The sequence below is a fragment of the Kogia breviceps genome, chromosome 1 (assembly GCF_026419965.1).
Source record: "Kogia breviceps isolate mKogBre1 chromosome 1, mKogBre1 haplotype 1, whole genome shotgun sequence".
Lineage (NCBI taxonomy): Eukaryota > Metazoa > Chordata > Mammalia > Artiodactyla > Physeteridae > Kogia > Kogia breviceps.
This window is the reverse complement of record NC_081310.1, coordinates 112,568,038-112,589,246: the sequence shown is the minus strand read 5'-3', so window position 1 is coordinate 112,589,246 and position 21,209 is coordinate 112,568,038. Positions and strand designations below refer to the sequence as shown.

General features: G+C 40.5%; 1 protein-coding gene across 2 annotated transcripts in view; it reads left to right on the top strand.

Moving 5' to 3' along the window:
• Positions 1 to 19,750, top strand: part of VAV3 (vav guanine nucleotide exchange factor 3) — a 412,985-nt gene extending 393,235 nt beyond the window's left edge. For both annotated transcript variants that reach the window (XM_067041064.1, XM_067041068.1), the window contains 2 exons: positions 16,719 to 16,870; positions 17,533 to 19,750. In XM_067041064.1, the coding sequence (XP_066897165.1) occupies positions 16,719 to 16,870; positions 17,533 to 17,574 (194 nt within the window). In that variant the 3' untranslated portion in view covers positions 17,575 to 19,750. The remainder of the gene's footprint in view (positions 1 to 16,718; positions 16,871 to 17,532) is intronic.
• Positions 19,751 to 21,209: the final 1,459 nt, after the last annotated feature.

Here is a 21,209-nt window from a genome sequence, read left to right as displayed (position 1 = left end):
CTGAATACCATCTCAGAATAACTTTTATGAAGAAGTAGTACCTTGGGATACGGGACAGGGCATGGCATCTTCCTTGCTTCCAAGTAATGGAGAAAGCAGAGCAGGCAAGCCAAAGCCTAGGACCACGCTGTGTTCTGGGTGGAGGTTGAGATTGGAGTTCTAACTCCTGAAACCTGCAATTTATTATTTTTCTCTTACATGCTATATAGTCACCTTGGAAAAGCAAGTCCCAGGGCATCGTAGAAGAGGCTGCTTGCTTCTGTATTAGTCTAGGTTTGGATGTTCTTGGGAGAATTAAAAACTCTTCTCAAGTTTGTAAAATATGGTACGATTATGACAGGCCTACCTCATGCAATTGCAAAATAACATATAAAGACACTAGTTAGAATTAAACAGATATCCAGAGTATTGGGCAAGGAGAATGTAGCATTTGTAAGTGAGGAGCCCGTTGTAAGCAAGGCTGTTTCCTAGGGCTGTGAGACTATTTTTGCCTCCACAATGACTTGAGTGTTTCCAAGAGAGATGACGAAAGGAAGAGAACAAAGAGCCCTCAGGCACAGCAGTGAGCCGCTGTGCTTCCCTAGAAACTGCAGTGGCTCCGTGGACGATGTTCTGCCCTGTTCTGTGGATCTGTGTAAGAATGCCATTACTTTCCAGAAACGGTCTCAGAAACCGTGCCTTAGACCGCTGCGGGTGTACCCCTAGGGCTTGTGTATTTGAAGGGCACTGAACTGACTTTTGCCTTTCTTGCTCTACAGTGAGAACTTAATTATTTTCAGGTCTGCTACTGAGTAGCTGTCTGACCCCAGGCAAGTCACTTAGCCTGTTCGGGCCTCAGCTTTCTCATCTGATGAATAACAAATGAGATTAGATATTATTAGATATTTTATTATGTTCTTTTAAAACTAGCATCCTAGGTTTCTTTGTATGCATGAGAAAAGGAAGTAAGGTAGAATGGTAATAGACCGTTACACTTGGAAAAGTTGCACAATTAGCTGTTTCATTACCTATTAATAGACCTTAAGCATTTTCCCAAGTAAATGGAGAATTAGTTGGACCACGGAGGTGGCTAATGTTTAAAAAAAAAATGGTTATCACTATACTTACATGATCTCAAAGAGTCTTCTCACAAGACCTTATTAATTACTAAAGAGGGAAAATAGAAACACCTAAAAGTGATCAAAGTTAACATTACCAGTAATGGGACAACTAGATATCATGCACCTCCTAATGTGATGCTCTGAGAAGGATGTAACACCACTTTTGTGGTATTCCTGCCCCCCAGGGTGCACAATTTGAATCTAATCATGAGGAAATATCAGAGAAACCCAAACTCAATGACATTCTACAAAATAATTGGCCTATGTTCTTCAAAAATGTCAATGTCATGAAAGACTGCAGAATTGTTTCAGATTGAAGAGGAGACCAAAGAAACATGACAGCTACATGCAACATGTGATCCTAGGTTGAATCCTGGACCAGAAATTTTGTTGTTGTTTTGCTATAAAGGACACACAGGCAACAATTAACACATTTTGAGTAAGTTTCTAGATTAAATAATTTTTGTTTTTAATAATTGTACTGTGATTATATAAGAGAAGAAAATGCCTTTGTTTTTAGGAAGGACACACTGAAATATTTAGAGATAAAGGGCACTGTCTGCAACATATTCTAAAATAGTTCAGGAAAATATAGAGATGATAAACATGGTAAAATATTAACACTTGAGGAGTTTGAGTGAAAAAACATATAAGAATTCTTTGTACTATTCTTGCTACTTTTAAGTCTGAATTATTTCAGAAGTAAAAGTTTTTAAATTTCGAGATGATCCGTTTACCTGAGAACTAACAGAATTGGGAGAAAATGGCAGCATTCTCTGCTTTCACCTGTTCCAGGAGCAGGGGCAGCTTGGTGCACTGATTTTAGGGTGTGTAGAGTATGGAGTAGGTCATATTAGAACCGTCTCTTCCTTACCTGTGACCTCACTGTATTTACTTACTCATTCCTTCATTGTTTTAATCAACAGTTATTTATTCAACACTTACTATGTGCTGGGTCCTGTTCTGGATGCTAAATATAACAGTGAATAAGATGGATAGGAACAAACATAAAACAAATAACTTCATAAATAATCACAAATTTTGATAAGTCTTGTGAAGCAGAAGCAAAGTGAAAGTGTACAACAAGAGGGCCTATTTAACCTGTAGGGTCAGGGAAGGACATTTTGAAGAAGTGGCGTCTAGACGGAACTTAAATTTAGGATCTATGTGGATTGACAGGGTGTGGGTTAGTGGTGGTAGAGAAACATCACAGTGAAGAAGCAGCTTGTGTGAAGGACATTTAACAGGAAATAAATTCACACGTTTAAGGAATTAGAAGGGGGTTGAAACGTTTAAAGCATAGTGTGTGGATTCTAATATATACATTGGGAATGTATTGAAGCTTTATAAGCAGAAATGATATGAACTGATTTACATTGTTTTGAAAGATCACTGCCTACTCTGTGAGAGTGGCTTGAAGGGAGGCATGGACCAAAGAGATGAGTGAGGAAACTTCTGCAGATGTCCAAGGGAGGGATGATGGAGGTTTGGACAAAAGCTGAATAGAGGCAGAGGAGGACAGTGGGCAGATTTTGGTATAATCTGGAAGTCGAAATGATTGGATAAAGGAACTGAGGTAGAAGTGGTACATGTATGATACACAATTATTTGCCTTGGATGACTGGCAAACGGTGAAACCATTGGACTGATCAAGAAACAAGAAACATAACATGTACAGAGGAGAAGGTAATACATTCCGTTGTGCACAGACTTTCAGTGCCTGTGCACACTCAGTGGTTCAGTAGACATTTGACACTAAGAAGAGTGGCTGGGGTTGAAGATAGAGTTTTATGAATCGCTCACACTTTGTTTCATAGTTTACATAAAATATAGCATTATTTTTATATAGTTTTAATTATTTCTTCTGGTATATTGCTTCCTGAAGCCTTAGGAAACAGGCTCTTTAGCTTCCCATTCTCAAATTGCACTTTGCACAGTGCCTTTCATGAAACACGTGTTCAGAAAGGGCTAAATGAGTGAAGTCAGAGCCTAAGGTCTGTGGGAGACATAGCAGGTATTAAAGCACTATGTGTAGTTGTTATTTGAAAAAGCATGGAGAGATGGGTGGGCTTGAAAACAAAATATAGAACAGCATGATCCTTTTGAGGTGGTGACAAATATTATAGCAATTCTTCAGAAATTGACAAAGGCTTCCTGGGTCTTTGGGACCATGCGAATGACCTTTCAGGAAAAACTAAAAGCCAGAGCCAGGGCCTAGGCTGCTTTTCCCTACTGTGGTGTCGTTCCTTTCACGCAGCTAGTCCCATTATTCTACTAGCCATCTGACAAGGTGCTTAAGCTTCATTTTAGCCAGTGTTTTAGAAACTTGGAGAATTTGTATTGTTCATATTTATTTAACTCACTGTAACATTATATAACTTGCTTATTCCTGATAATTCTTGAAACATCCAATAATGCTTTAACCATTATTTCTTAGTTTTATCACTGTGTAATACTGGATATTTATTAACCCCTTCATACACACTCCTCAAACATCCACTTATTTTTTTACCTTCTTGTCCTTGTAATTCAACATATCTATATTCATCTACTCTTATTCTGATCTTCTAATTTTATCCTCAGTCTTTTGTCGTCTTTTTCCTTGGTCATTTGGCATTTGGGTTTGATTTAATCTAATTTTATTCTGGTAATTTAAATATCTGTTTTAATCTCACTTTAATAGCTTCCTAGAACTGCCTTAAAAATTACCATAAATGAAGGGGATTAAAACAACAGAAATTTACTCTTATGTTCTGGAGGCCAGAAGTCTCAAATCAAAGTGTTGGTGGGCTTCCCTGCTGGCACAGTGGTTGAGAATCCGCCTGCCGATGCAGGGGACACGGGTTCGTGCCCCGTTCCGGGAAGATCCCACATGCCGCGAAGCGGCTGGGCCCGTGAGCCATGGCCGCTGAGCCTGCGCGTCCGGAGCCTGTGCTCCGCAACGGGAGAGGCCACAACAGTGAGAGGCCCGCATACCCCCCCCCCAAAAAAAAAGTGTTGGTAGGGTTGGCTCCTACTGGAGGCTTTGAGGGGGAATCCATTCCATGCCTCTCTTCTAGTTTCTGGATGGCTGCTGGCAATTTTTGCTGTCCCTTGGCTTACAGACACACCATTCCAATCTCTGCCTTGTCTTCGTATAACCTCCTCCTCTTTGTGTCATCTCCCTTTCTCTTCTTTTATAAAAACTTATTTCATTTAAAGCTCATCATAATACTGGATGATTTCATCTTGAGGTACTCGGCTTACATCGGCAAAGACCCATTTTCCAAATAAGATCACATTCACAGGTTCTAGGCGGACATGTCTTTGGGGAGGTGAGGCACCATTCAACTAATTTTAAATTTTTCTCCAAATTTTTCCATCCTTATTTTTTTTATTGGAGTTATAAGAGGATTTTGCATTATTAGGGCAGATGGGTAGTCAACGGATGGGGAGTTACAAGGGAAACATTACCTTAATACAATGAAGTGTTTTCAATGGCTTGTAACTTTCCTGCAGTGAAATGCACTGTCTTCCTGAGAGACAGCACTTCTAGCCAATGAAAGTTTCCCAAAAAGGTTTACATGACCAATTGTTTGAAACACTATATAAAATACTTGATATAGAATAAGAACCTAGCAATTCTGTCTGATATTCAATAATTTAATGATTAAAAGAACACTATATTTTTCAAACCCCTTTCACTTATATTAATGTCTCCAACTGAGTGTTTCATGAATCACCAGTCCTGTGAGAAGCATCATGAAAGGTTTCACTTCTTAAACAGATGTACCAGAAGTGCTGCTTGTATGATATAGGAAGGTGATGAGTTTCCCTAGTTTATTTCATCCTGCAACACGGTCTCATAATGTATAATGTTTGTATTATGAGCCATGAGAGAGTTAGTGTATGTGATGTACTTAGAACAATGTCTGGCACATGCGAAGTACTCTGTGCATGCTTTTCTATGGGCTAAGGTGGTTCTAACATATTACTGTCATTTTTGTACTCTTTTTCTCAGGATGTCTATCATGTCCACAGAACTTACTCTTCTTGGGCAACTAGTCAACTACAGCTGAACATGTTCATTATTAGGTCATTCTGGGCTTCCCTTTTTTACTTACTTGCTTCAGGAGCTTTAGTAGCTACTGTAAGGGATTTTTATCCTGAACCTGACAGCTTTAAGAATTAGTAGCCAGTACCCAGGGTCCCTTCAGAAATCGATAGCTTGCAGGTCGAAATTCTACATATTCAAGTAACCTCACTCAAAGCTGTCCTTTTTCATGTTTCAGAACTCAAAAAGCAGTCCTTATGTTTTAATGTCTCATTTTGTATACTGTTCTTTCTATAAACCTTATTTTCTAAATTAAAAGCTGGTCTCAATATGTGTAATGTTCCCTAATTGACTATAGTATCCTCATGTGGCAGCCCTGATCCAAGGCTTTGGTTTTTCCAATCTTTCTTCCCTGTAAAACAAACATAAATTGAGAGGAATTCCTTTTTTTCTTGCTAAAATTTAGATCAGTCTCCTAGCTTTGAGGAACAATGCTGAGAGCTCTTTTTTTCCTCATATATACCACTGATATGCAGCTTCCCCTACTGAATTCCAGATCTGCATAAGGGAGCCGGTCTTAACTCTGCAACTCTTGTCTGTCCTAATAGCATGAAAAGTTGAGTACCGACTTAGCCAGGGTTTCCCTTCATTCATTGCTTTATGCATTCAACATTTTTGAGCATCTGCTTGCACTGAACACTCTACTGCACATATCCCTTGGGTGTTACATACAGTTTAGCTTAACAGCTGAACAATAGACAGGAATGCAGGGGGACTCGTATTGAGGCACTTCAGACTTAGCAGCAATGTCAACACTGGTAGAGGCTTTTTTAGCAAGTATTTTTTTGTGACATTCCTTAGAGATCATCCTCAGGCTTTACTTGACACTCAGGTGACTTTATGTCTACGGCCACACAAATCACCCAACTTATTTATTTTATAAATTTACTTATTTATTTTTGGCTGTGTTGGATCTTCATTGCTGCACACGGGCTTTCTCTAGTTGCAGCGAGCAGGGGCCACTCTTCATTACGGTGCAAGGGCTTCTCTTGCTGTGGAGCATGGGCTCTAGGCATGTGGGCTTCAGTAGTTGTGGCTCACAGGCTCTAGAGTGGTGCATGAGCTTAGTTGCTCTGTGGCATGTGGGATCTGCCAGGACCAGGGCTCGAACCTGTGTCCCCTGCACTGGTAGGCAGATTTTTTTTTTTTTTTTAATAAATGTATTTAATTTTGGCTATGCTGGATCCTTGTTGCTATGTGCGGGCCTCTCATTGTCGCGGCCTCTCCTGCTGCAGAGCACGGGCTCCAGGCAATGCAGGCTCCAGCAGTTATGGCATGCCGGCTCAGTACCCGTGGCCTGCGGGCTCCAGAGCTCAGGCCCAGCAGCCGTGGCACACAGGCCTAGTGGCTCCATGGCATGTGGGATCCTCCCGGGCCAGGGCTCGAACCTGTGTCCCCTGCATTGGCAGGCAGACTCCCAACCACTGCGCCAACAGGGAAGCCCCTGGCAGATGGATTCTTAACCACTGTGCCACCAGGGAAGCCCCCCAATTTATTTTTTGAACAGAATTTTTTAAATGCTGATATTGATCCAGAAACTTGACTTATTAGAGCTATTTACCATCGTTAGCTCATCTCTTCAGAATTACTCAAAGTTAAATATACTACATACACACTCTACCATGATTACCTTTCATCTGATGTGCTTTTTTCCCTTCCCCACTGTATTTCTTTCTTTTTCAATAAGCTACTCAGATTTATCAGTCCCTTGTCATACACGTGGTTGCCAAATCTGTCACCATCCTGGCCACTCTGCTATGAATACACTCAAATTCGTCAGAATTGAGCATAAACACTTCAAGATTACCTGACTTGCTCGTTCAGATCTTTTCCTATTCAAAGCTCAGTCTTTCTATTCAAAGCTCCATCTTCCCCAGTTAATTTTCCCTCTTTTTCTTTATCCTTCTTCCTCATAGGGCAGTTCTCCAAGAACTTCTCTCCTCATCTCATCTTTAGTTATTACATTCCCACCAATAACCCCACAGGTCCCCACATTCATTCATTCAACAGACCTTTATTGAGAGCCTACCGCAGGGTTGTCACTGTTCAAATTGCTGGGGATACGCAGCAGTGGAAAAAAAAAAGAAGTCTCCACCTTTGTGGAACTCACATGGTAATGGGGAAGGCAAATAATAGATAAAAATGAATTATATAGTATATTAGAAGTTGGTGAAGTGCTCTGGAAAAGATAATCTAACAATGTAATGCTACTCAGGAGTGCTGGGGATGGTTTATGATTTTAACTGGGGTGGTCAGAGGATGAGGAACAAAAGTAGAAATTCATTTTTCCTCCTTTTGGTAGCTTAATAGAGAGCCAGTTCAGCAGTTTTCACTTCTCAACAGGAGAACAGGCTAATACCAGCCACTGGCTTCTGCAGCTCCCCTTTCTAACAAGGTCATTTGTATGACCAGTGTCTTAGACTGTTTGGGCTGCTATAACAAAAGACCATAGACCAGATGTCTTATAAACCACATAAATTTATGGCTTAGTTCTGGAGGCTGGGAAGTCCAAGGTCAAGGTGCTGGCAGATTTGGTATCTGGTAAGAGCCTGCTTTCTGGTTTATAGAAGGCACCTGTGTCCTCACTTGGTGGAAGGGGGCGAGGAAGCTCTGCGGGATTGCCTTTTTAGGAGCACTAATCCCATTCATGCAGGCTTCATTCTCATGACCTAAGCACATCCCAAAAGCCCCACTTCCCAATACCATGGCATGAGGCATTAGGTTTCAACATATGAATTTTGGGGTCTGGAGGGGGACACAAATATCTGGTCCATAGCCAACAGGGAGTTTCTGCTATCATAAACTCACATAAATACCCCATCCATCTGAAGAGCAGGCTACTAGAAGTTTGACCATGGCGTGTACAGAGCATCCATGCCCAACCTAAGCAGTAGGACAGTGGGAATTTAGGGGATTGAGTTCCCTCTACCTACTTCTTTGCTTGTCTCTCGCTCCCTCCCCCCATAAACCCTGCTTTCTCTCTGTACCACATGGCACAAATGGTATGCGTCCGTGACTCTTTTATGGGGCATCAGGGTAGGCCTTGTTGTGAAGGTAACACTTGAGTAAAGATTCAAGGAAGTGCAAGCAGAACAGCCAGTGCAAAGTAAGGAGGATGTATGACATGCGCAATGTGGTCAGAGCAGCAGAGATGGAATCAGAGGGCTAAGGGAGGCCAGCCTCTGTGAGGCTTTATAGGACTTAGCTTTTGTTCCAGAAGACACAGGAAGCCATTGGAAGGATTTAAACAAAGAAGAGACATGGTCTGACTTTAATAGGATTGTTCTAGAGTCTGTGTAAACACAGGAAGACCAGTTAGGAGGCTCATGTAGCAATCCAGGTGAGAGATGGTAGCAGCCTGGACCAACATGTAGCCAGATGGGTCACCTTTATAATATATAACTGAACAGGACATTCTGACACATCAGATGTGAGACAGAATAGCAAGAGAAGATTCAAGGCTGTGACTGTAAGTCTTTTGGCCTGAGCAACTGGAAGATTGGAGATTTTTGTAGGGAAAGGCTCAAATGGAGCCTAAAGTCTAGTCATAGCACTCTGTATCCAAGATGAGTAATTTCCATATCTCTGTATCATCTCCGTGTCTGTCTCTTTACTAATTTGTAAGCTCCTTTAGAGTCGATGCTCTGTCTTATCTGTTAAATCTCCAATAGCACCTTAGCACAGTCTTTGGCACATTAGTAGTTATTTAATAGATGTCTGCCGATTATTGTTAAAGAGTAAGGATTTAGGATCAGGTTCACATCTTGATAAACTAGATGCCTATAAATAATCCAAAATCCCTTGAAATGTCAAATGATATAATTTTTCATAACAATAAGGCCTTATACTCATATTTTTGCTTGTTAATGGCTTTATGTATTTAGACTGCATAGTATTGAATATAAAGTAGCTGTTTCTTTTCACAATAATTCTGTTTTCCTTGTCATGTCTTTGAATTTTAGGTTAAAAGAGATTTGTCCATTTACCAGATGTCAGCATTCAATTAAATGAAACCAATCTGAATCAGTCCTACTTTTTCAGTGACAACATATAAAATATACAATAAACACTATATATTTGAGGGAGATGGGGAGCACATATTTGATACTATGTCTATGAATGTTTCTGGGAGTCTGAGAAGAAGACATGGTTAGGTTCTAAAATAAAACAAGGTTAAGGATCACAAATTTAAACTAAACGTTCATTAAATTCTCAGCATGTTCTCTGCTGTTAGGCCATCTGTAGACAATCGTGGTAAAAGGAACCTCCTGGACCCCTCAAAGTGTCCCACTTAAGAACATAGTTCTTCAGGAAAATCTCTAGGCCACTGCTGGGCCCCAAACTCTAAGGGATAGCTGTACTGATGATGCTATCCTTGGTATAATTGCCTGATATGTTTACTGACTTTTTTTTTTAAGCATAAATGAGTGTAAACACATGTGGTTGTTACATCTTAAGGCTGAGCATTAGGTAATGTCTATCCCAGAGAATAATTAGCAAATGCTTAGTATCATGTTCACTTATACATATAATGGATAATTAAGTGGTAGTTCAAAAATACTTTGATTTGGTAACCAGTACCTTAAGGACTAGTGTTGATTGAGCTTGGTCTCTGCTGTGTACAAATTTCAAATGTTATTGAAACTTGAGTGGATTTTCACTTGCTTTTGAACATGAATAGCCTAATCAAAGCAGAGCATAATACTTTAAAGCAATGCTTAGTTAACCTTGACAACAAAAGTATAGGTATCAGATACCAATTCACTAGTACTTTATTATTCTGTGAACATTGTGTTCCTCTTTTAATTGACATGCTTCTGTGGCTCTGTCCTCTCAGTCAAGTCTCAGAACTGGATAATATTCACTAATGATGTGCCAATCAGTTTATTATGGCTATGCTAATAGCTTCTGTTTCAATTAGAGAATCTTAGTACTTCAAGTTTCATTTAACTTGGAAAAGTTAATATTTGAGTTAATAGTTTAATAACTCCTAATGAGACCTTTTAAGTCTCAAAACTATGAGCCACTTATTTGCTAATGTTCCATGAACATTAGCCCATTTGAGTGCCAGGTATCATGTGAAAATAACCAGAGACCCCTACCTAAGTGTGATGGTCTCTCTGAGCAAGGTTCTCCTTCGTCTGTGCTAATAAGGAATTGAAAGTATTGGAGGAAGGACAAAAGTTAGGCCCTTAACTAAAGCATGCAGTTTGCAAATGATTACTTCAATGAAAAAGGTCTCAACGTAGATTTACTGTTATCTCAGTGGATAGAGATATGAATAAAAGTTCTTTCTCTCAAGAAGCTTCCCAGAATAATGTAATGTACTAGCAGCAGGCTTCCTATAATATTAGGTGGTGAAGTGACTATTAGGCCAGGAAGTGAAAGGGATAGGAAATAATAATCCCTCAACATTCCCATCTGAATGTCACTGTTACTCAGCTGTTTCTATTCCATTCCAGGATCTGCACCTACCAATAATTCTTATATTAGCGTCATCTTAGTATAGTTGGAGGAGTATGATGAAGAAAACATATATCTGTACATGCGTGTAGAAATAGGTGGATGTATTCTCAGTATGGACAGAAATATGTTTTGCAGGTTAAACCATTCTGCAATATATTTTTATCAAATACCTCATTCTGACATTGCTTACATCTAGATTTAAATTCATACTTTCCTAGGGAAACACATTATTTTATACTCGTCTACGTAGGTGCCAGACATTCAAATGCTGTTTTGCCAGCTTACGAGAATTAAGGACCCAAACACATTGAAAATTTATGTATAGAAAGAGTGACAACAATAAGTCATGCTTCAATGTGTAGAAAAGTAGAAAGCATCTTACCAAACCTTGAAGTGTTTGGCTGAGAGCTACATACTGGGTGACAGGAGCAAAAGGTTAATCAATTTCTCCTGAGAAGGTTCCTCAGGTATACAGTATTGTTAATGCCATGAGACATTCAGAAAAATTATAGTTATTGTAGGAATATCATTGATAGATTATGGCTCTCAGGGATGCTGGGGAATAAAACCTGAACATATTTCACGTTCTTCCCTTTATGTTGTGCTGGCTTTTGTTGGAAGTCTTTGAGCAGTTAGTTAAGTGAGCAAAAGATGAGCTCAATAAACAGGAGGAGGAGAAATAAGAAGCTTGCAGAGTTAAATACCCTGCCGAGATACTCATCCATTTAGCAGCTTCAGTTGCTTAGCCCTGAGCCTGATCCTGTGGGGATGCAGAACCAGCGTTAAGAGCCCGTCCCTACTCTCCAGAATCAACGATTCATTGAGATACAACACAGGAGCATATGCAGTAATTAAACAGCAGGGCCAGGGAGCGCCACGATGTAAGTGCCTAACAGATGGCCACAGAGGCCAGAAAAGGGGACGAGTGTTACGTGGACTGGTCAGGGAAGGGCTTGAGCTGAGCTTCGGAGACAAGGAGGTTAAGGTTCACAGAAGCAAGGTGAAGGAGCAGCATCCCAGAATGAGGGTGGGAATGGTGTTTTGGGGGTGGGGGGCAGTTAGGAAGCTGGGATGAAAAGAATTTCTGTGGGTAAATGATGGAAGATTTGGTGAGAAAGGCAGGATATGGCCAGACTATGAATTGCTATGGAATTGAAGTCAAGAGTTAGGATTTTATAATTTAGGAAAAGGAATGATGAGTCTGTTTATGGTGAGTAGCTGAGAGGCAGTATTTAGAATAGAATGGAAAGAAAGCTGAAAGTAAGAAGACCAATTAGGAGGCAGTTGTCTTAGTTTAGAAATGGCCTAAGTCCCTGAGTTGGGATGGTGGAGCTGAGAATTTAGTGAAGGAACAACTTTGTATCTCAGAGGAAGAGGAGAGTGAACAGAAAGAGCTAAAGAGGTATACTGACCTTGCAAAGATGGTTTGCAAAGAGAACGTGGGAGTAGTTGGAAAAATAACACAACTGTGGGAGGTTGAGCTAGGTTACAGGGAGGAAGATGATGAGTTTGGTTTCAGACAAGTTAAATCAAAGATCATGACTGTACCTCATGGCAGGGTGATAAACATGTGTGAAATCACAGACTGGAATTCAGGGGAGGAGCCCCAAGGCATATCCAAGAATCTGTTCCATTCACTGGGGAAAAAATTAGAGTGAAGCCAGCAGAGGAGCAAAGGCCTAACCACGGTGGGAAGAGCTACCATTTAGTAAAGATGATAATGTTTAGATAAGATTTAAGACGGTTCAAACTATACGTACTTGACATGAATGCAAATGTTTGCAGGGCTTTTAGGGTTAGGAGAGAGGGGTAGCACACCGATGTTATGTATTTGAAACAGATTCAAGTCCTTTGGTGAGGCATTATCCATATTCAGGAATGTTAGATATTTTAAGATGAGAGAAAGGTAGATAGATTAGATAACCTATTTTTGAGATTTAAATAGCATTTAATTGTGTTTTCATTGATTTCTTATTTCTTCCTTCTAGAGTTAACTTATCTTTTGTTATACTTCAAACTCTTGAATTACCTTCTTTAGAAATTTTGGGGAAATACTGTCTGCTCTTATTACTCCATGGATAAATAGTCCCAGAGAGAGAATCAAGGATGGACACTTAGAAAGCAGTTTGAGGAGAAAATTCCCCTCATTACAAAGAAGTAATGGGGAGAATGAGGAGTTCTAATTTAAGTTCTCACAAACGTGGGATAGGAATCTTGGCACTAGATTTTCTGCCAAAAGTAGAGTTAGGGTGCCATTTTCCTCATTAAATTAAAGATGACATCCTCTCCTCTCTCTAACAGTGGGTATAATATGATCCCGAGGAAAACAAAACAAACCAGTTACGTTGCATGGCAATAAGTGAATTGCGCAGATTGTAAAATTAGTTGTAATAGCATGTACTGCTTCCCATTTTTAAATAAAAAAGTGTAACTTGGAACATGCAATGGATTAGAAAAGAACCTTGATTATTAACAAGGATATACTTCAGGGTAGGTTAAAAGTAAGTATGCAAAGCCATTTATGAGAAACGTATCATTGAATGCACCAATGTATATGTGAACCAAAGAACATCTGAACCCTTCCTTCCAATTCCTTTCCCCAGCTTATTTGGTTGGAATCTAAGTATCCCGTTAATGAGCTACTGATGTTCTTAGTATCTCTAGGGCCCCCCTTCTTGACAGGAGTATCTCTGCCATAAAATTTTCAGTAACCCAGGTTCCTTGAAGCTCATCCTTAAAGTGAGGTCTGCCTTCTCAAGAATCACAATGGTAGCTTTCACATTCCAGACAGCAGCATAGAATAAAGAATCAAAGAGAAGGGTGAAGGTGTGTGCCAGCTGCCTTCCCAGGAAAGGTACCAGGAGTTGCCTTATGATACTTCTGTATATATCCCAGTAGCAAGAACTTAGTATCCCTTCTGGGCAAACATAGCCCAACGAAATAACCCATTGCATGGATTAAGGGAAGAAAGAATATTGGGAGAAAGTTTACAACCACACCTTCCTTTTCCATTGCAATGACACCATGGTATCAGCAGGGAGAGTTTTAAAACTGCCTAAGGTGGTACCTGAAGCAGAGGGGTAGATGCAGAGCAGGGTAGCAGTGAAGAGCCTGGGCTCTGGAGTCACACTGCCTAGGTTTGAATCTAGGTTGTTCTCAAATCTGAAGAAGATATAGCATGGGTACCTTCCTCTTTGAGTTGTTGTGATAATTAAATGAATGTAAAACATTGAGCATGGCATCTAACACTTCCAAACCATTTGATAATTTTAGCTCTGATTATTAAAAAGTGAGAAGTTTTTGAGTATCCAAATGCAGGGAAATTTCCTGTACATTCCTACAAGTTGGGGATGGATTTACTTTCTTTTCCAGATATAATTCAAAGTGGCTTACATTTTATTTTTGGAAGTAACCTAGCATGTGCATGCTTGTTTGGAGGGTGAGTGTGGTTCCTAGCAAATCGTCTGAGTGATTTTCTTGAATTTTCAATGGGCTCTGCATGTTTCATTGACACCACCCTATAGGCTCTTACTTCTTGTATCAGTTTTGATGTGAAGCATATTTTACGTTAAGAATTTACAGGATCCCCCTCTCCACTGATGTGACAAAGTGGGAATTGTGCACCACATCCAGAGGAGAAGGCCGTCCTTGGATAGAGTGGGTATGCCGTGTTCACCTATAAAGGGATAGATCGCTCTGAATTGCAGAACTAATGTCATTCAAAATGTAATAACCTGGCTTGTTCTTCATTCAGAAACGGTGATAGGAGACAAGTGGGTGAAAGCAAAGCTTGATATTTCAACTTTGATAGGACAATTTTCTTAAGGTTATAGACAACGAAATAGCCGTGTCGAAATATGTTTTGCCAACACCTAAACGGTCTTTACTTCTCTCTTTTTCTTTCCCTCTCTAAGCCCCTTCTTTGTTCTGTGGGTTTTCTTTTGTAACTCCTCCAGACTACAGCTTTGTCCCCCTTTCTTCCACTCCCTTCTGGTCAGGTACTGCTTTACTGCTTCTATATGTCTTTTCAACTTGCTTTTGTTTGCAAGTAAAATATTTTGACTTCTGTGTATGGCTTCTCATGTAGATACATCTCCTCACAAACAGCCCCTCGAGTCACATTCCCACCATGCACTTTCCTTTTCTCTGTCACCAAGTCATCGTTTGTCTTGACATACCACTCCTCTGGTTTTGTGTGTGTGCTCATGTTATGTATTTCAGTAAGACATTTTCTCTTTCATCAGCTGGAAAGAGTTGAGGGCTGAAGGTATAAAGGGGGAATGAAGCACTCCATAAAACTAGTTTTCCTGAGGATCAGAAATTTTAGTTGAGAAAAGTCAGTGTTCATGTAGTTCCGTTAAGAAAATAAATAGGACCAAAATCCCAACTTGATCTCCAAACATAAGAGTACAATTCGGTCCAAATTGCTTTAAAGGATGACTGTGCCCATCGGTCTGTGCAGGGCATTCTGGTCTTGATTTCTGTCATTAGCCAGAGAATGTAAGGGCTGTTTATGTGACACATAAGGGAGTACATGATGGCTGGATAAAGTATGTTTTCTTACAGATTTTTAAAAATTAACCTGTAAGCCCCAATGGAATAATAAAATTTAGTACCAGAAGGCCCTTACAAGTCATCTAGTATAGACCTTTCATTTTATAGGTGAGGAGAATATGGCCCAGAAGGGTTAAGAGACCTGTACAAGGTCACACAGTTAAGTTGAGGATGGGTTTTTCCATCACTGGGGTGTTTTTATGAGCACGACTCTAAGAGTAGTGCCCCAGTAATGGGATGCTTTTCAGTAAGAAAACTATTAAAGTGGTTTGTATCTGAACAGTAAAATAAAATGACCTATTTTTGCTCCCTTTACAGTTCTGAAATCTACAGCATTGCTATTCGTTTATCTTATGACGGACACCTGGAGACTATAAAAAATTTCAGTCATTGCAGAGCCCTGAAAAATAGGCCAAAGTTCCTGGTTTCCAAGTGGGCAGGCTCTTCCAGGGTGACAGGTCATAACTGCAGCTGCCTAGGCACTGGGAACTGTTAAAAATATGGATGTGTGGCATTTCCCGTGGTTTTTTTTTTTCTTATACTTCAGTTTCTCTACCGTTTAAGGTTTATAAAGTCCCAGCAATCTCAGGTGAGTGATTCTCAGAATCACTGAACATACAATTGAAAACACTTTATAACCCCAAGGAGCAGCAGGTAGAGATGTTGATATAAAATATGTTATGAAACACGAGGCAAACAAATGTACAGCTTGAACAGAATTTTCCTTTCAGGACAGGCAGGTGAGGGCAGGGAGGAAGTTAGCTCCTCTCCTACCATTTAAAAAAAAACTGAATATAGGAGGCAGATGCCCTGAATCTTCTATTTGATTAAGTATTTCAGTAAAGGTACTCTATAAGGCAGTATGTGTTTGAAACAAGATAAATGGATGGTGTTTATCTGTTTTTTTCTGTGAAACATGATTTAAGCTTCTTCACAAGTACAATTATATATAAAAGAGTAACTGTCCCTAAATAGTTTTAACTTAAAAGAAAAAGGCTGTTCGGGGGGAGGGGAGAGGATAGAAGTGATGACATGGTTTTAACAAGAGACTTTCAGAGCAAAAGTTGGTCGCTTTGAGTCTTAAGTTGAAAAGTTTACAAGATAAAAATGTGAAGCTTTTACCATAGAGGTTCGAGTTAAAAATGGATTACTATGCCATCAATAGGAAATTTATGCTAGTTATTTGAGATTCTATCTCCTTAGGTAGTAACTTAGATATTAGCCTTTTTTTTTTAAACTACAAAAACTAGTCCCTGTTTTGAAGTTCCTATGAAGAATGTGAAAACAGAACAACAGTCTTTAAAACTTTGCGAAATGAACTTGACTACACCTGACCGAATTGAAACAGCAGTTCTTCTGCTGCTTTCAAGCCCCTCTGCCATCATCACTAGTCTGTAACGAAATCACGGCTGTGCATTTTGACAGCATCTGTAACATCCATCTGATTAGGCGCTTACGGTTGGTCAACTGCACATCAACTCTGATGCCCCATCATTTCTTTACAGTGTTAAGTCCAAAGGTGCTGGGCATCGCCATCGCTCGGTATGACTTCTGTGCAAGAGATATGCGAGAATTGTCCTTGTTGAAAGGAGATGTGGTGAAGATTTACACGAAGATGAGTGCGAATGGCTGGTGGAGAGGAGAAGTAAATGGCAGGGTGAGCTGTCCCTCTCAATGTGCTCGCCACATGAATGAAGGGGGCTGGGCAGCCGCTGGCGCCCATTGTGGAGGGGGGAACCCTACACTGTGTGGCAGGCTTCACCCCCCAGAGCCCTGGCTCTGCACGGTGGTGTTCCTTCCTGAAACTAGGCACTCAAGAAAAATGTATTGAGTGAATATGATAGCGGCATCAATAAAGTTTACTGGGGCAAGTTTGATGGCTTCCTGTTGGGAAAAGGGTTGAGCATATCAGTTCTTTTGAGTCTCTAAGCCTCTTTTTAAGTCTACAGCATAAACTTTATGTGGAGTACAAAATATCTATAAGAGCTGATGATCTAAATTGGAAAGAGTGGGGCATAGGACCTCTGTCTTTATATCTTGTTCTACAGCAGAAATAGGAAGCATTAACTAGTAGAGCCCCTTAGTTTACATATTTGTGTGCTAGCAGATTAGAACACTGTTTAAGCGTATTGTATTCCACCCTTTCTGTCACTCACTCTATTGGGCTTTTAGGAGCAGTTTAAACCGATCCTCTTCACCTGCAGTGGGCATAAAACGCCAGATTAATTCGGGGTGTTATGAAAATGAAATGCTCTGTAGAGTCCTTTGAAGTGCCGGATGCAGAGTCACATTGCTGTGTTGGTTGCTTTTCCTTTTTAGGTGGGCTGGTTTCCATCCACGTATGTGGAAGAGGATGAATAAATTCCAATCCAGCATTGCACCCCGCACCAGGAATTTCAGAGAAGGGATAAATAGAAGCCTGCACAGCATTATGAATTCACTGAAGTGTTTAAAAAGCTGCCTTTCTGGCTATTCAACATCCTCCCTCTTTTTCCCCTCCTAAGTCTTAATGCTGGGGTTTCTAAAGATGCTGGTACTGTCATCGTCAGGGACCAGGACAAAGCCAAAAGCTTTTCTTCCCCCAAAGAGCCCTGCAAACACATTGGTTCATGTTTCTTTTTCCTTCGTCCAGTCAGACGCCATGAATGCCAGCCAGCCATTAGTAAATGCTTAACACATATTTACTTTCTTCTCACGTGCCATTCACCAGAATTTTTGATGGTACAGAGAAGCAGTTTAATTTCGCCTTTCCCAGCATGAAGAAAAATGGGAGTTCTGCCACTGGGGCAGCTTATTGGAAAGATCCAGCATTACTTGTCTTAAATTGCTTCACAGGGTGACTCATTGCCTGGCAAACACTTTTACCCCCTGATGCTACTCATGTTAAAATATAAGAGACAAATGCTCAGGTTTGCTTCATAAGTGATATTATATGGGAGGGGGGGTTCTATTATTCATTTGGTGTCCTGATGAGATTTGCAAACTTTTTCATAAAAAGAAGACATACAGAAGAGTACATAAAAGAGTATCTTCATATTAAATCTTCACAACCTTCATGCGTTGTGAAGGGTTATTATGGAAATGTAGTACTTCACAGGGTTATTTTGGAAAAGTAGTACTTCACTTATGAGAATCTTGATTGGGTATGTTTTAGGTAGTTACAAATAACCTGAATTAAGGTGGCATTGTTTACAGAAACAGACCAAGGGCTACGATTTATAGTAAGTCATTTTAGAGAAGCAACGTCTATTAACATATGCTGTTTTCTCCCGACACCTCCCCCCCACAACCCCCCGCAGAAAAAAGACCTGCGATATATTGCTGATTCCCACATTTTCCTGGAGGATTTACAGTAGCACAAACAACCTTGTCGAGGGTTTTTGAAGGAAAGCACAGTAAGGTCCTTTATGCATTTCAGGGACAGAAGGAGGGTCACTAGACTTTTCTGGTCTTATTCACTGTGGGATCCCAGCTCTCACTAAGGCTCTTCCCATCTGAGGCCATTTCTGGGTGTGTACTAACCAGTGGGAAGATCAGTTTGCAGTGCACTTATTTGACCAAGTCTTCACCCTTTATGGGAGGAGTCTAAGTACATTTTTCCTGGGATGTACAGAGTGCCCAGTCAAGACAGTCAAGTTAAGACACTAACTTGGCCCTTTCCTGATGAAATATTTTCTCCATAGCAGAAGTCATGTTCTGACAAGACTCGGAGAGTGTTTGCAGAAAACATTAAAAGCATTAACTTAATAGAGCCAAAGTAGGAACATATAGTTCTGAAATTTTGGACCATCTCTAAAATGAGGTGGGCGTGGCTGGCCTTCTCCCCAACCCACTTGAGGGCCAGAACTTGATGTTCATTGGACACATCTCCCTTTAGAGACCCTCGTGGGCTAGGACTTCTTAAACAGAATAGATTCAGGACCTTTACCTCAGAATTATGTAAACTGTGATTGTGTTTTAGAAAAGTTATTATTTGCAAAAACCAGTTAAGTTTTTGTATATGTGTAAATGATCATGAAATTGAGTTTTATAAGATGTTCTGTACAGTAAAGTTATACCCTCAAGGTGTATCTTGGAGTGGATTCTTTCCCATAAAGTCTTATCTGCAACACTGTGTCTGGGGAATGTTTTGTCTGTTACTGTCTGCCAAATGTTATGGAGAGGGCAGCTTCATAAACACTCCTGTGTACAGTATCGTAGCTTGTGCTGTTTCTTTTATTGTTGTTTTAGCCAATAGACTCCCTCTCTTTCTTGTTGAATTTCATGGACCTGGGGGTTTCCCAGCAGAGGATATTAGAGTCCCTTTTCATGACGTTGCCAATTACATCTTTGTCTATGTTTAATACTTCATATTGGAAACTTTAAATGCTGCGAGTTTGTGTAGATTTCTAATACCAAAGACAGAAGTAAATGTTTCTCCATACTTTGTCTTGCCTGTATGCAGCCCTGTGTAATATGGTGAATTAGAGTGGTATTTCACTTTGTAATATTTTGTAAATATGTCAATATAATAAATAGTTACTACTTGCATTATATCAATTGAGAGTTGAAGTCTTTCCATAGAACAATTCCATACGTAATTCAACATGTGCCAACCTCCTCAGAGACATGGGAATAGAAGCCCTATCTTTGATTTGGTTTAGCTCAGGATTGCTGCCTGAACAGTTATGAACAGTGGTCTGTAAGACATACTCAGTAGTTGCAAATAATATATTGTTGACATGCTTCCCATGTGCCACACACTGTTCTAAATGCTTTATGTGCTCTAACTTGCAGTAACCCCAGGAGGTATAATCCCATATTATCTCCACTTTTCAGATGAAGAAACAGGCATTTCAAAAGGCTGTAGCATGGCTTCCCTGGTGGCACAGTGGTTGGGAGTCCGCCTAACGATGCAGGGGACATGGGTTCATGCCCCGGTCCGGGAAGATCCCACATGCCGCGGAGCAGCTGGGCCCGTGAGCCATGGCCGCTGAGCCTGCGTGTCCGGAGCCTGTGCTCAGCAACGGGAGAGGCCACAGCAGGGAGAGGCCCGCGTACCGCAAAAAAAAAAAAAAAAAATGCTGTAGCTTGACTCAGCTCTCAGAGCTGACAAGCGTCGGAGATGGAGTTCCAAGTTGGCCAGTCTGGCTCCAGAGCCTGTACCGTGACACTTAGGTTAGGGTCAAGAGGAAGATTAGGGATGTTTCTAAGATTGCACAGCTGAGAAGCTATGATACAAGATATCATAACGACTGAAGATGAACACAGAATTCAGAAATGTTCTCCTATTCCTATTCCTGCCTGTTAAAAGAAAGCCTCAAACAGATATTGCCTAGACAGAGAGGTGTCAGAGGAGATTGAGCTTTTTTTTCTATTTTGATTCAACTTTTCCACAGAAAATGATGAACTGCTAAGCCAGAGAGACACAGAGGCAAGTCTCCCTTGGCAGAGCAGGCCTGCGGGTTGTCCACAGTGGTGGAGACCGGCTGGCTCAGGAGAGGGTGGAAGCCCGTTCCTTCTACAGAGCGGGAAAAGTCAGTTCCACGGTAGTAGCTTCTGGTTGATGTCACCAGTACCACTATGCTCAGAAATATAAAATCTCCCCTATTTCATTATAGTACAGTGGGTTATCCCAACTCTTACTCCCTTTACTTGAAGGGCTGATTCCTTTGGAATTCTCTTCGACATGTTAACATTTATGTGACTTTAGACCTTGTATCTTATTATCACCACTCTCACCACCACTGCCAATCATGATAAGAACTCCCTCGATTTATTAGTTAACATGGGAATACCTTTTATAAAACACTCAAATATTTTGTCTTCCATCAAGTAATTGAAGTAAAATATGTTGATAATTAGTCTTTAGGTGCCTTGCTTTGTTCTGTTTAATTTGACAGCTGTACAGAAGAGTGATGAAAGCATATCCCCAGACCTCAGACTGCGTATCTGGGCTCACATCCCATCCTTGCCACACAGGGCCTCAGCCAATCAGTATAATAACAGCAGGTACT